The sequence below is a fragment of the Rhinatrema bivittatum genome, chromosome 9, assembly GCF_901001135.1.
Source record: "Rhinatrema bivittatum chromosome 9, aRhiBiv1.1, whole genome shotgun sequence".
Taxonomy (NCBI): Eukaryota; Metazoa; Chordata; class Amphibia; order Gymnophiona; family Rhinatrematidae; genus Rhinatrema; species Rhinatrema bivittatum.
In genome coordinates this window covers 41987566-42002278 of record NC_042623.1, presented here as the reverse complement: position 1 = coordinate 42002278, position 14713 = coordinate 41987566, and the positions used below count along the sequence as shown (strand labels likewise).

Genomic DNA, 14713 nt, shown 5'->3' with positions numbered 1-14713 from the left:
AGGACCAAGCCTGAAACTCTGAAATCCATCTGGCTGAACAAAAGGCCACCATAAACAATATCTTCAAAGTCAGGTCCTTTAGCAATGTGGGCTCAAACAAAGACCCACAGAGCACTTTCAGAACAAATTAAAACTCCAATCCGGGCAAACCCTATGCACTGGAGGACGTAAATGCACAACGCCCCTCTGAAAACGAACATCATCAAGGAGAGAGACCAAGGTGCTCCCCCGCATCTTGCTCTTAAGGTAAACCAAGGCTAACACCTGCACTTGAAGTGAGCCATAGGCCAACCTTTCGATAACCCCTGTTGCTAAAAGGCCAAAATGTGAGGAATATCCAAGACCCCAAAATCTTCCAGACCCTGGCATAAACCAGAGAAGTAGAAGGCCTACTAGCCTGAAGCAGACTGGAAATAACTGGCCTTGAATATCCTTGTAGTTGCAATTGCCACCTCTCAAAGGCCAAGCCGCGAGACCAAAGTGATCCTTCTGATCCGAGAATATGGGCCATTGACGAATAACCCCTGGGAGATGGGCCGATCTGAGAGACCCGTCCATCACAAGATACCAGACCCCCCCGAACCATGGCCAGCGCGGCCACTATGGCACTACCAGAACCACCATCCCTGGGTGCATCTCTATGCATCGCAAGACATTTCTGACGAGAGGCCAGGAAGGAAAGACATACAGTAGAACTCTTCTCAGCCACAGGCACATCAGCACATCTACTCCCTCCAACCTGACTTCTCGTCTGTGACTGCAAAGTTGAGCCATTTTGGCAGTGCCCCACATGAGCATAAGGTCCACTTGGGTGTTGCCCCAACTGTTGCAAAGGAAGGCCCAGGCTTCCGGGAACAACTCCCATTCCCCCAGATCCAACTGTTATCTGCTGAGGAAGTCTGCTTGCACATTGTCCAGTTCCACGACGTGAGAAGCTGCTATTCGCCCTAGGAAAAAGTTCCACCCACTTAAAGAGAAGCTGAGCCTCCAGGGCCATAGCATGATTCTTCATCTCTCCGAACTGCCCTTGTCTCTAGGCGATTAATCGACCAGTCTGCCTCCACTAGTGTTCGAGCCGACAGCCCCTGACAGACCGCCCCTCCCCCAATCTTTGAGGCTGGTGTCCGAGGTAATTACTACCCAGTCCGAAGGCTCCAGATCCACTCCCTCCTCCAGGATGTGTTGCAACAGTCACCACGAGAGACTGGACTTAGATTCCTCCTGTAGCGGTAAAGGCAGTTGATACTATTCTGATAACAGATACCATCTGGACAAGAGTGCCTTCTGTATGGATTGCATGTGAGCCCATGGAACCAAATCCAACGTGGATGCCATGGAACCCCGAACCTGCAAGAAATCCCACATTCTGGATACTGGCAGATGTAACAGGCAGGCCTGAGGCCAGGAACACCCTACCCTTCTGAGTATCAAACAGCACCCCCAGATATTCCAGTGACTGGGTTGAACCAGATGGCTCCTCATCCAGTATATTATCCAACCCAGTGATCGCAAACTGTCCATCAGTCGCTGAATGAGTGACCGGAGTCCTCAGTCTTTGCCCAGATGAGCCAGATAGGAGTAAAAAAATTCTCCTCTCATCTCAGGTCTGCTGCCACTACCACCATCACCTTTGTGAAGGTTCGTGGCACTGTGGTCAGCCCGAATGGAAGAGCTTTGAACTGGAAATGTTGCTCCAACACCATAATAAGATGCTCCCTATAATTATGTACCTCTCTATACTAATCTGCGCTCACTGAAAGATCAATTATGATTCTAATGCTGAATGTTTATGTTAATCCTGTTTAATGGTTAGGCTATGTTATAAAAAAAAACAAAACACAAAAAAACGTTTCCATGTATGAAGTTGTTCAACTGTAAACCGGAGTGAAGGCTTTCTGCTATACTTCGATATAGAAAAGAATATAAATAAATAAATAAAGCTCAGAAACTTTTGATGATCCGCCCAGATGGGAAAATGCAAGTAGGTCTCCATTAGCTCTAACGATGCTAGGAACTCTCCTTTGTGGATTGCTATTGGCTCAGAGAGAGGTACTGGAACAATTGTGTCCAATCTTAACAACCTCTGCAGCATATCCCACACTGCCTCCTGCATGCTTCGAGACGAACAATTGGACTCTAGAAAGACCCCCCTGAAGGGGTGTAAAATTTCAAGGTGTAACCCTTTCTTGCCACCTCCAGAACCCACTGGTCCAAGGTGACCTTGGTCCACCTCTTCATAGAAGCGGGTTAATCTTACCCCACAGCCTCCCCAGAGGAATGGGGCAACCTGGCTTCATTGCGTTGACTTTCCTCCCCAAGACCGGCAGAATCTCAGGAGGACCTGTGGGAGCCTCGAAAGGACAGTTGTCTTCCTGAAGACTGCTCCTGTCCCAACGTCAAAGAACTCTTGTCAGAACGAAAACGACTCACATCCAGAAAATGGGGATGAGCAGGGAAATTTCTTGTCAATCTTCCTATCCTCTTGCAATCTATTCCCTTTTGACTCTCCCCAGCTCTGCATCAACTGGTCCAGATCCTCCCCAAATCAGAGTGTCTCTATGAAGGGTAGATTACAGAGCTGGGACTTGGACCATGCGTCCGCCGAACCAGTCTCAAGTGACTACGAGTCGTCACTGCCGAAACCATAAAACTGGCATATGTATGCACCAATTCATATAGCTCACCCGCCACATAAGCCACTCCAACTTCCAAACACGCCAAGTGCATGAAGCTGCTGTGACATGTAGAACTCTGCATAAGCAGGCCCTCTGCATCAGAGTGCCACAGATTCTGCCTTGAGTCTCCGGGCAGTAAATTTCAATACAGTTTTAACCGCATCTCCAGTCTATGATCCTGAACATCCTTCAGAGCAGCTGAAGCCACTACCGGAATTATTATCTTGGTGACGGCAGAGACTGCCGCAGCCACCTTGGGTCTGTTCCATCAGCGGGTATAGCAATGCCTTTGCCCTGCCCACTTTAAGATCTGCATCCAGGGAATCCCATTTCCAATTAATCTTTTTTTTTTTTTTTTTTTTTTTTTTAAATCTTCTTAGGCAACGGAAAGGCTCTAGGAGGATCCCCAAGTCTCTCCAGGACCGGAACTACTCCCTTGCTGTCTGATGCCCCTTGAGTGACTTTGATACAGCCTTCCTCCAAAACCTGAGGAATCAGGGGATGCAGCTCCGCTTTTCAAAACAGGTGGACGACTCTCGGGTGATCTTCCTCCATCACCAGCATCTCGTCCAGATCAGGGTCAGGATCATCCTTGTCACAGCAGGATCAGCATCCGGGTGTGCGTCGGGAACCACCCCACTGGGATCACCTCCTTTAGGAGCCTCTATAGGATCCTTTTGAGGATCAACCGGGCTGTCCAAATTCCTTGGATCACCATCGGTTTCAGAACCGTGCCTCGGACCCAGACATCTGAGCAAGCTGACAGAACTTCTTGATGAAACCTCCCCAGGTCTCTTGGAAGGACCTCGCGGCTGCTGTTCCTTGAGTCACCCAATGGTCTCATGGAAGAAAGAGCAGAAGGATAGTCCCTGGGCTTGCAGACATCCATCTGCAATTGTCAGAAGGCCTGGTGGCCCCTTCCAGTCCCCCTGGGACCTCTGCTGCGGGCCCCGAAGACCTGGTGGCCCACTTGTCTGGAGCCGAATTCATGTAGGCTCTCTCATCCTCCTCCACTACCGCTGCAGCACAGGGAAGCCTTATTCACCCATGCAAACCACCACCCCGCATGCTTTACAAGCAGACATGCATGGCTTTGGCATCATAGGGCCCAAGGAAGATGTGGCGGCCTAGGTGAAGGGAAAAAAAAAACAAAAAACCAAACCAAAACACCACCACTCCGGCTTTTGCACGCAGACCACACTCATGGTCTGCTCAGAGGCACGCGCCTGAACAGGCCCCACAGAAAAACGTGCCGGAGCAATCTGCCTGTCAGCCCCCCCCAGGCCCCCGGAGAAGTGGCAGCCCAGCAGGCACAAAATATCCGCTCCGGCACTCACAAACAAGCCACTCATGTTGTCTGCCTACAGAGCCGCGTGCCTGCACAGGCTCGAATTTGCACATGGTGATGCAAATGCACCTAAGCCTCCTGCCTGACAGAATCCCGGATACTGAGGGACTGCAGGTGGCACTCTCTGTTATGTTGCAATACCTCAAAGTTTTTAATCTTTGCCTCCATCTGCTGGTAGGTTTGCAAAACTCACTTGTTTGGACTGATCTGGGTATGAACAGGAATTGCCTCAAGCTGCTATCATATTCAGGCCGATTCAGTAAAGTCCGCGGGAGAGCGGACGAACGCCCGCTCTCCCGGTGCGCGCGATGCAGTATTCAAATTAGGTGGCGCGGTAGAAACGGGGAAAAGGAGGCGCTAGGGACACTAGCGCGTCCCTAGCGCCTCCTTTTTGACAGGAGCGGCTGCTGTCAGCGGGTTTGACAGCTGACGCTCAATTTTGCCGGCGTCGGTTCTCGAGCCTGCTGACAGCCATGGGCTCGGAAACCGGATGCCGGCAAAATTGAGCGTCCGGTTTTCGGCCCGACAGCTGCGGGCCGAATTCAAATTTTTTTTTTTTTACTTTTTTTTATTCTTCGGGACCTCCGACTTAATATCGCTATGATATTAAGTCGGAGGGTGCACGGAAAAGCAGTCCAACCCGCGTGCATACCTAATAGGGCCATCAACATGCATTTGCATGTTGAGGGCGCTATTAGGTGCCGCGGGTTGGACGCGCGTTTTCCTCCCCTTACTGAATAAGGGGTAAGGGAAAACGCGCGTCCAATAGCAGGCTAACAGTGCGCTCCGGAGCACACTGTACTGTATTGGCCTGATTGTGTTTAACATAAGAATAACACATTCAAAACTTACTGTTACCTTAACACTGGCATTACAGAGTTCTCTCTATCACTGGTATTCATCAAGGGAAGACTAATGCTTGAGCCATTGCAAGCTTTTATAAAACCAGGTAGACCTCAGACCCCTCGTAGAGTAGAAGGGGGCAGCAAGGATAAATTTGTCAACAATAAGGAAGGTGGGATTTGAGAGACAGCGAACTCGCTTTTACCAAAAGTGCCATGACATTGTTTGCATGGGGGGGGGGCAAACCTTAGTAGTCGTGTTTGACCTGAAGGATGCCCCATCCAACAACACTACAGCTATGCAGCAATGCACTACCATCCCCCTACAAAGGCTTCTGGAAAATGGGGCAGTGATGGCATGGAAAATACAGCACATAGGATATCCTCTTTTTTTACATGTGCCATATTTGGGGGCAGACAATGTTAAATGCAACAACCATTTTACAGTAGATCATGACAGTTAACCAAATGACTTAATTCTCCACATCATGGATTCCTATGCCAGCCAATTATACTGGGATTGCTCAAATATTTCAAGACATGCTCTCTCGCTCTTTCATCAATCCCCAACACAAAGGATGCAGCAATGAACAGGGCTCTAGACGCAAGTGACAATATCTGTAGAAGTGTAAGTTCTGCCAGCATCAAGAATACACAAACAATACATCCTCCGTGAGGACATCAAAAGCAATGATTTCTCATCATATACTCCTTTACTGAGAGGTGGCTGGATGCCTTGAATCACCAACCAGCACACGCTGCAAAAGAGTGACAGAATTCAAGCATGCCTGGGACAGAAAAGGAGCAGAGTAAGGCAGTGGACTGCAGATCGAGTAGAGTTTGCAGTGACACCATGATGCTGTTCTTCTATAATACAGTACCTCTGGGCAGGTCTTTGGAGAAGGCCTTGGCATAGTACACAGTCTGCTCTCGGGACGTGTAGGCATTCAAGTGAGCTCCCATGTTCTCTATTTCCAGCTCCAAGTCTAACTGAGATCTCTTTTTTGTGCCCTAAAGTTTTGAGAGAGGAAGAAATGCTGATATTTCTCACTGGACATTACCTGCTCACCAACTTCTGGTCAGTGATTCATAAAACTGCATTTTTTTTTTTAATTCATCATCCATATGTCCCAGGAATCTATGGAAAGTTATGGTTACTTTAAAAAAAAAAAATCCCACACGAAAGAATACAAAAAGGCAGAAAAAATGCCATCTCGTTTTACGGGAAGCAGAACATCATGGAATGACATGAGTGAATATGTTTTCATGGATTATTCCAGGACTCTTGACTTCTGTACCTAAGTTTCACATGTCCTCCTGGAGCCTGAGGAGGAGTCTCTGCATAGTGAGCTTTGGGGCAAAAAAAACAGAGAAATACTGAAGAGACGCAGGTGGCACACCGGTTTAAGAGGGGGTGCTCTTCAAGTTTTTCTCTGTCTCCACCTGCTGGAAGGGAGGCAAAACCAGCAGTCTGGACTGATCCGGGTACGTTCAGGGAGCTTTATTTTCCCTACCCTAATTCTGCCCCTGTAGTTATCCAAATTTTAGTCTCCTAAATGTAGGAGCCTATTTAGGCACTCAGCCCTAGTAGATTTTCAAAAGGACCAATTTAGGAGCCTAACTCCAAAAGTCAGAAGCTTAAACTCTTTGAAAATTGACCCCTTTGTGTTTAAAGTTTCTAGAAGCTCTACTTTTGAATCCCAGGTTAAGTGTAGGAGCTGTTGCATGGTCCTGTAGGGGAACACAAGGCTGACTTCTCCCAAGATGAGGATGGATCCAGGGAAACTAAGTGTTGTAACTATACTAAACTAGAAGGTCCCTGCCAGGAACCCTGCTCAGACTGAATGTTCAGTATGCATTACTCATCAGGTGGTTTGTTATCAGCAGTGGCTCTTGAGCTGTTTATCACAGCAAAGGAAGAGACATGGATCTGTGCTCCCAGTACTCTGCTCCAATTGTGCTTTTCAAGGCAAAAGGCTCACCTGCCTCAAACCAGGGGGATGGCCCCACCAGTACCTCACATCTCCTTGGGAGGATCCAGAAGTTTTGTCTTTTAATCTTTTTTTTTCTCTCTCCAGACTGCGGGTTTTACACATCTACCATCTGCTGGAGACAAGAGAAATACTGGGGGACTGCAGATGGCACACTGGGTTGTGTACAGTGTTAGTGAAACTCTCTTTTTCCATCTGCTGGCAGGGAGGCAAAACCTGAGCAGAGAATGGTTCCCCAAAGAACCAGTCCCCTAGGAGGAAGGCTCACCCAAAAGAGAAAAAAATCTAGAAAAAAAAACAAAACAAAACCAAGGGTAAAAGAAGAACCGCAGGTTTATGCACCAGCCATCTGCTGGAGACACCAGGGCTTATCAAGCAGTGTCAGCAAGGCTTTTCTCTGTCTCCATCTGCTGGCAGGGATGAATAAACCCAAGAGTCTGGACTGATCCAGGTACATACAGGGAAGCAGAATTACCTCAGAGGTATGTGCTAGAGAGCTGACTGACTAGTTTGAGAGATCATATAGGGTTGATATCAAGTTATACATCTCCAGGGCTCATCATAATCTTTTGTTTTAAAAGTACACAGTAATAATTGAAGTGCAGAATAAAGTAAGAATCCACACAATAATTCCTATATTGTATAGAAGATGATTTACTTGGTGGTAGCAATCGCACAAATCTTTAAACAGTGCCTTTAGCAGGTCCCCCGACACGGATCCCGTGTTTCGCCGTGAAGCCGCGTCAGGAGGAACAGAGCAGAAAATTCTAAATCTGCTTGGATTTCTAAGTGAAAGTGTCCAGGAGTGCACTTAGAAATCCAAGCAGATTTAGAATTTTCTGCTCTGTTCTTCCCGAAGCAGCCTCACAGCGAAACACGGGATCCGTGTCAGGGGATCTGCTAAAGGTTATTGTAAGGCACTGTTTAAAGATTTGTGCAGTTGCTACCACCGAGTAAATCATCTTCTATACAATATTGGAATTATTGTGTGGATTCTTACTTTATTCTGCACTTCAATTATTACTGTGTATTTATCAAGTGCAGTATTTGCTCTCCTCCTTTGTTGTTTTTGGATTGTTTTTAAAGTAGCCATGTCTTGCGCTTCTAGATACCACTTGATTCCTGGGGAACTATCATGAAGCATCTAAGAACCCCTGAACAAACACTAATGGAATCTCTTCAACAAAGCATCAGTTTTTCCTGCGAGTGTTTATATGGCAATGAGGCAAACACTAGAACAGTGGCAAGTGGGTACATCAGGTTTGCTACAGATTTCTGTAGCCAGACTCTTGGAATTTTAGGGTCAGAAGTGGAGGTGCTAATTGGGGATCTGAGGAGGGAACAGAAGCGCCAACGCCCAGAAGCCACAGTTCTTATCTTCACAGTTAGACATAATCCATGCTGGATAATAAAGATCAGAGAATCGGAAGCATTTCCCTGGTGTGGTACTGAAGATACCTGCCTTGAAGGCCATGTGTTCCAGGAAATGAGCCGTCCCATTGTTCAGCTGATTTTCATATCGACTTCCCGCATCGATCCAAAGTCCAACCTGCAAAACAAAGTGGCTTGATCACATTTCCCACAAGAAACTGCTTAAAGAGCCAGTTGGTGTTTTGTCAGGAACAATGTTAATTATAGAACTGTTAACTGACGCAGCTTGACTTAGCGGTAAAAAGTGCAAGTCTGAATACACCTCCAATGCTTGTTTGAGTATTGTAAGTAGCAATGAAACAAGATCAGAGCCAAACTGAAATAAAAGAACAATGTGAAACTAATTGGTTGTCAGGTCACTTCTCCTTATCTGACTCGGCATTTCTGAAGTGCTACTAGATGCATGTTTATGTTTATTCGTACTTGATATACTGCCTATATCCCTGAAGTCATGAATCTTTCAGTGGCTTAAACCAAAATGTTTCCACCAGAATCCCATTAAGAACAAGACAATTGCACTGCCAGACTGACCTTCCAGGTCCCAGCAATGTTTGTCTAAATTAGACTGTAAGCTCTCTGGAGCAGAATGCATCTCTGATATGTATCTGTACAGTGTTGCATATAACTAGCAGTGCTACAGAAATGATAAGCAATGGTAGTGGCGGCATTATTCAAGCAAGAGCACATGTGGTAAATAATTCATACTGCAAGAAAAACTCCCTCAATCCATTCCCATCCATTTTCTCATTTAAGATTCCCAAGAAAAATAAAGTTTAAAGTTCTGAAAGCTCACACTGAACTGTGGAAGGCAGGAATACTGCACAAACAACTGAGGAGTCAATGCAGGGAAGAAGAGTTTTAAAAACAAAACAAAAGCCAGGAGGTGTGGCTATAATGCAAGATGTGAATCTTTACTCCAGGGAGTTGACAAATGGAAGAAATAGATATGTTAGGAGATACGACCAAAAGAGGAAGAAAAACAGTCGAGAATCAAGCCCGTAAGTAATCTAGAGCATTCAAGGAAGTGCTGCTGCTTGCATCTGGAGAATCTCGTACAGATCACATGCAAACAAACAAACTAGTACCCAAAGAGGAACACAGTAAAAAAGCTACCTACTGTGCAGGTTGAAAGGCCAGAGTTCTCGGAAGCAACTCTCAGTCCATTCTGTAAAACGGAGACCTTCGTCTCGGGCACGTTCAGAACCACTTCTGCAGCTGGCTGGCTGGTTCTGGATCTGCCCCACTGTAAAGGAAAAGCATCCACAGCAATTACACATACATCGGAAGTAATGTTCCTTCACGTCCACATGACAGCCAGACACGGGACGGTACTATTAGCTTCCTGTCACTACTCGCCGGCCAGATTATGCCATGGCCAATTAGGAGCAACCCACTCCCCTTCTCAGCAGGTTCTTACTATTTCTGGAGCTTTGTGCTATTTTCATTGGGCTCAGATTTCTCACAGCCTCTTTTCTTCTAGTTTCTGCATGTTGTTCTAGTAAAGTGCATTATGTTTTCCTTTTGGTGGGTTGGCGTCACTATACAGAAATGGTCTTGAGCAGTTTCTGCTTTCACAAAGGCCAAAGAGCAATCCACGACAAATTGTAACAGCAGAATTTAGCACCTTTTGCTTATGTTTATTGTTGAAGAGAAATACCTGGGAGATGTTGCACTTCTTAAACACCCACCCACACCCTCAAATGAAAAAGACATAAGAAAAGTATGCTCTATTACTCCACGTTAGATTAATGTGTGGCTTTTAAGCAAACTAAAAATCCAATGTCCAACCAGATTATGTTCTGTGCACCTTCTCTCTAGGATTCAAGCACTGGGTCTGAGCTATGAGCCGAGGACAGCCTCTTGTTGGCTTACTGGCTGAGATACAGAACCTGTAAAACTGGGAAAGGGGGAGAGTTGTAATACCCTGCCACTCAGTCCCACTGGAGAAACAAGTCTCGTTAGACCCCCATATATAAAAAAAAGGTTGCTATTAAATTCTCAATATTGATAAATTAAGAAATGTTAAAGTTTTCCAACAGTGTAGACTTTCTCCCAAGTTGTGCAGATTAGAAAAATCCTCCATGAAGTCCACACCTAGTGCTAGAATAACAATACAGGAAAAAGCAGTGCAACAGAGCTGGGCTTTGCCATTCCCAGTACAGCTCATTCTGAGGGCTGCGGTGCACCGCACAGATTCAATCCCATGGTTCCTAAGTGTTTCCTTGCAGTTCAGCGTCTGGCCATACAGGTCTTCCTTAGGATACCACTTCAGCTATAGTCATATATATACACCCAATTACAAAAAAAAAATGAACACTAAAGGGCCATTTTATATCCAAACACTAAAAATGCATATTTAATTTTTAACAAAATTCAAAAAACTCTTTTTACAAAAAACAACAAATAGTATTAATGTCAGAATGAGGATCGTTCAAAGAAATACCACAAAATATTTACAACCATTTTTACAACCATTACAATCACAAAATACTTCTGCAGGCAATTTGACTTGAATGAAATTATCAAAAATATCATAACTTACATCTTAGCAGCTAGTAAATGAAAACTGAAGCCTCGTTTTTTTGGTTCCCGCACACTTTGACAGCGAGAGGAAGGCTCTGATAATATTTAAAAATTGTTATTGCGTATAACATTCATTCTGACTATGGGATTTAGCGAATTTGATATACAGACGCGAAAATCTATTTGTTACATTATATACCCCCTGATGAAGCCTCGTCGAGCGAAACAAAAAGGCCTTTGTCGGGGTCTTCTTTGAACATCAGTGTTTCTGTTTTCAACGCTGAGGATTTTTCCTCTGTTTAAATCAGTCATCATTGTCTTCTGCTGTTACCATCTGGAACAAAACATCACTGGATTTGTAACATTGGGTCTCTCCTTCTTCACATGCTGAGGGCTCATCTTCAATTTTCATTTTCACACACAAACCCCCAAAAAGTGTAATTTGTTTGCTTTTTGACTTTTTTTCCTTCAGTTTTTGACTTTGTTCTCGCTTCTTCCTCTTCCCCTCCCCAGTTCCTCCCTCTCTCTGCCCACTTCCCTTACTTCTTTCCAGCTTCACCACTTCTCTCTCCCCCCCAGGCTTAGGCTGGTCGCAATGGCTGCCCTTTCCCCTGGGCCCAAACCAGCAGTTCCTGCCCAGGTAGCACCAGGTCTCTCTTTTTTTTTGGTTTCTTCCTGCATCTTTGTACTTTCAGCTCAATCAGAACCAGGGCTTGGATCTGGTACCATGGGCATACCTGGGGACTTCTGACCACCCTAAGATTGTCTGTGATTAGTGTGTATGTGTGTAGGGGGAGGGCTGCACACAAACTTTCTCCTCTCTCTCATATATATACACCATACTTTCTAACACAGGGGTTCTCAATTCAGTCCTGGGGCCACACCTAGACAGTCAGATTTTCAAGATATCCACAATGAACATGCATCAGATACATTTGCATAAAATGGAAGCAATACATGAAAATCTATCCCATGTATATTCATTATGGATATCCTGAAAACCGTCCGGCTAGATGTGTCCACAGGACTGAGTTGAGAACCCCTGCTCTAACACACACACACATCCTCTAAGCCTAATACTGCTATTTAACACTTCTACAGCGCTACTCAAAGCACGCAGCGCTGTACAAAAACAGAAGAGACAGTCTCTCCTTAGCAGAGCTTACAATCTAATCAAGATACACATACAGAACAAAAGAGACTTGGGAATTTCATTCATAAAGAAAATGGTTAAAAATTAATGAGGCTGAAAGTGGAACAATCAGGGGATAAGATTTAAATAAAGCAAGAGAGGGAACATGAAGCACCAGCTCAGGAGGTCTATTCCAAGCATATGGTGCAGCCAGGTAAAAAGCATGGAGTCTGGAATTGGCAGAGATAGGAGTGACGAGCACGAGGTGGTGTGCAGAGAGGAGGGGTAAATGAGAAGCTGCAGAATGAAAGCTTCTATAGGTAAGAAGAGCTTAAACCGCATGTGGAAATGGATAGGGGAACCAGGGTAGTGACTTGAGAAGAGGCGTTATATGAGCGTGGCAACGCTAGCAAAAGATAAGTCATGCAGCTGAATTTTGGATGTAGTAGAGAAATATGGCTCACTGGGAGACCTATGACGAGCAGTTTGCAATAGTACAAATGAGAGGTGATGAGGAAATGGATAAGGGTTCTGGCAGTGTGTTCAGAAAGGAAGGGATGGATTTGGGTGATGTTATACAGAAAGAAGCAACATTTTAGCAGTGCTATGAATATGTGTATAAAGGGAGAGGAGGAGTTGAACATGACACCAAGTTATAGGCTAAAGGGACTGGGAAGATGACAGTTATCCACACAAACAGAAAAAGGGGAGAGAAAGAGGGTTTGGGGGAAAAGATAAGGAGTTCTGTCTTGGCCATGGCCAATTTAAAGTGGTGGTAGATCATCCAGGCAGCAATGTCAGACAAGCAGGCTAATATTTTGGACTGGATTCCTGATGAAATTTCTGGTGTAGCGAGGTAGCTCTCATAATAATCATCATAAAGAAGGTATTGAAAATTATGGGAGATGGTCAGAGCACCAATGGAATTAGTATAGAGACAGAAGAGAAAAGGGCCCAGGACAGCCTTAGGCACACCAATTGATAAAAGGATGGCAGTAGAAGAGGATCCATAGGACACTCTAAAAGTGCAACGGGAAAAGTAAGACAAACAAGATGGGACAGAGTACCAAGGAGTAGGTGGTGATCAATAGTATCAAAAGCAGTAGATGGGTCAAGGAGGATAAGGATAGAGTAAATGCCTTTTGATTTTAGCCATAAACAGGACATTGGAGACTTTGGCAAGGACTGTTTCTGTGGCATGTAGAGGGCAAAAACCAGACTGGAGTGATTGAGAATGGCTTGAGATGAAAGAAAAATCAAGGCAGTGAAAGTGAACAGCAGTAGTTTGGCTACAAAAGGAAGGAAGATGGGACTAAAAGCAGAATAGTGAGGGTTTTTTGAGGAGTGGTGTGATTACAGCATGTTTGAAGGCAGCAGGACCAGTTACAGTGGGACGTGATAGATTGAGGATATGACAAATAGAAGGGATGACAGCTGGGGAAAAAGAATTGAGCTGGATGGGAATGGGGTCAGAGGAACAAGAAATTAGTTTAGAGGAGAAAAAATGGGCAGTGTCCTCCCTGTGATGGAGTGAAACAGATTGGTGCCAAGCTGCACTGTACGGGGTCCTGCTACTAGGGTTTTAGGGCTGAACGGGTGCTGCCAATGTGTCACAGTCAGGCCATCTTAGGCTCAGAGGTGCCAAAGTTTGCAGATCCCGGAATCCTTTGATAAAGAGCCAATGTTGTTTCTGCTCCTTCTTAACTTAATGTCATATATATTCTGCCTTTTGCCACTAGTCAGTTACTTCAAAACAGATTACATCCAGATACTTTAGGTATTTTCTGTCTAAAGGAGACTAAAAATCTAAGTTTGATCCTCCTTCCTGCCCATGCAATACAATTTCCTCTTCGGGGCCTGCGCGAGCAGAAGGAACATTCACCCAAAACTGTGGCAAACAGGTCCTGTTCTGATGGTTGCCTAATCCATAACAGAAGATGATGAGATTGACTTTGGTGCTGAAGGATGTGGTGGTGGACAGTAGTATAGCCGAATTTTAAAAAGTTTCTGGGAGACTGGACCATTACCCGATATTAGCAATGTAAACTCGGGAAACACCTGTTCTGGAAATGAACAGGGAATGGAGCTCCTTATTAGGATGTACATCTCCCTATTCGGATATGCTGGGAATTTCAAGTGACTCAGATTGGGCATTGGCCAGGCAGGACGCTGGGCTCCATTTGCCACTGGTCTCACCCAAGAGTTCTCAAACCACTCACGTCACAAGCCATCAGATTATCCACAATAAGTCATGGTATTGCCTCCATCATATCTCCCTAAGATTTGGCCATGAAACCTGCTGCGCATACCGCTGCGTAACCATGACAATAAGACTTGCCCCGCAAGTGCTGCTTCCAGGTGACGCACAGGCATATCCACGACAATGAGCGAACCCACCCCTGCGACTGCTACTCCAATGCGAGGCCGCCGTGCAGCAATGACAGAGAGAGCGAACTGAGGCGTGCGCCCACAAGTGTCTCCATCTCGCTCTTGTATAACCAAGGGAGTAATCCCAGATAGACTGTCCGAATCTAAAACCGGCGCAGCATACCCCCCATAGAAATCATAGTCACCTGTTTTCCCGGAAACAAGAGAACTGATCGTCTGCTGACAAGTTTTCCGGCAAACCCAGACAGCCGGGCCAAGGAGGCTGCCATCTTCTTTTCAAATAATCACGCAGCTCTTCTACGAGAATACAATCGCTCGTGATATCACTTCCGGGACTAAGGCACGTGGCTGCGCTTTAGGTTGCCAGATTGGGCTAGTTCACG

General features: G+C 45.5%; 1 protein-coding gene across 2 annotated transcripts in view; it reads right to left on the bottom strand.

The window, feature by feature from the left end:
- Positions 1–14663, bottom strand: part of PMPCB (peptidase, mitochondrial processing beta subunit) — a 51209-nt gene extending 36546 nt beyond the window's left edge. The window contains exons 1-5 of one of the 2 annotated variants that reach the window (XM_029615461.1): positions 14516–14663; positions 11010–11144; positions 9405–9530; positions 8319–8405; positions 5747–5876 (exon numbers count right to left, since the gene is read on the bottom strand). In XM_029615461.1, coding sequence (XP_029471321.1) covers positions 5747–5876; positions 8319–8330 — 142 coding nt within the window. In that variant the 5' untranslated portion in view covers positions 8331–8405; positions 9405–9530; positions 11010–11144; positions 14516–14663. The remainder of the gene's footprint in view (positions 1–5746; positions 5877–8318; positions 8406–9404; positions 9531–11009; positions 11145–14515) is intronic. The other variant, XM_029615460.1, reaches the window with a different exon arrangement.
- Between the last annotated feature and the right edge of the window lie 50 nt (positions 14664–14713).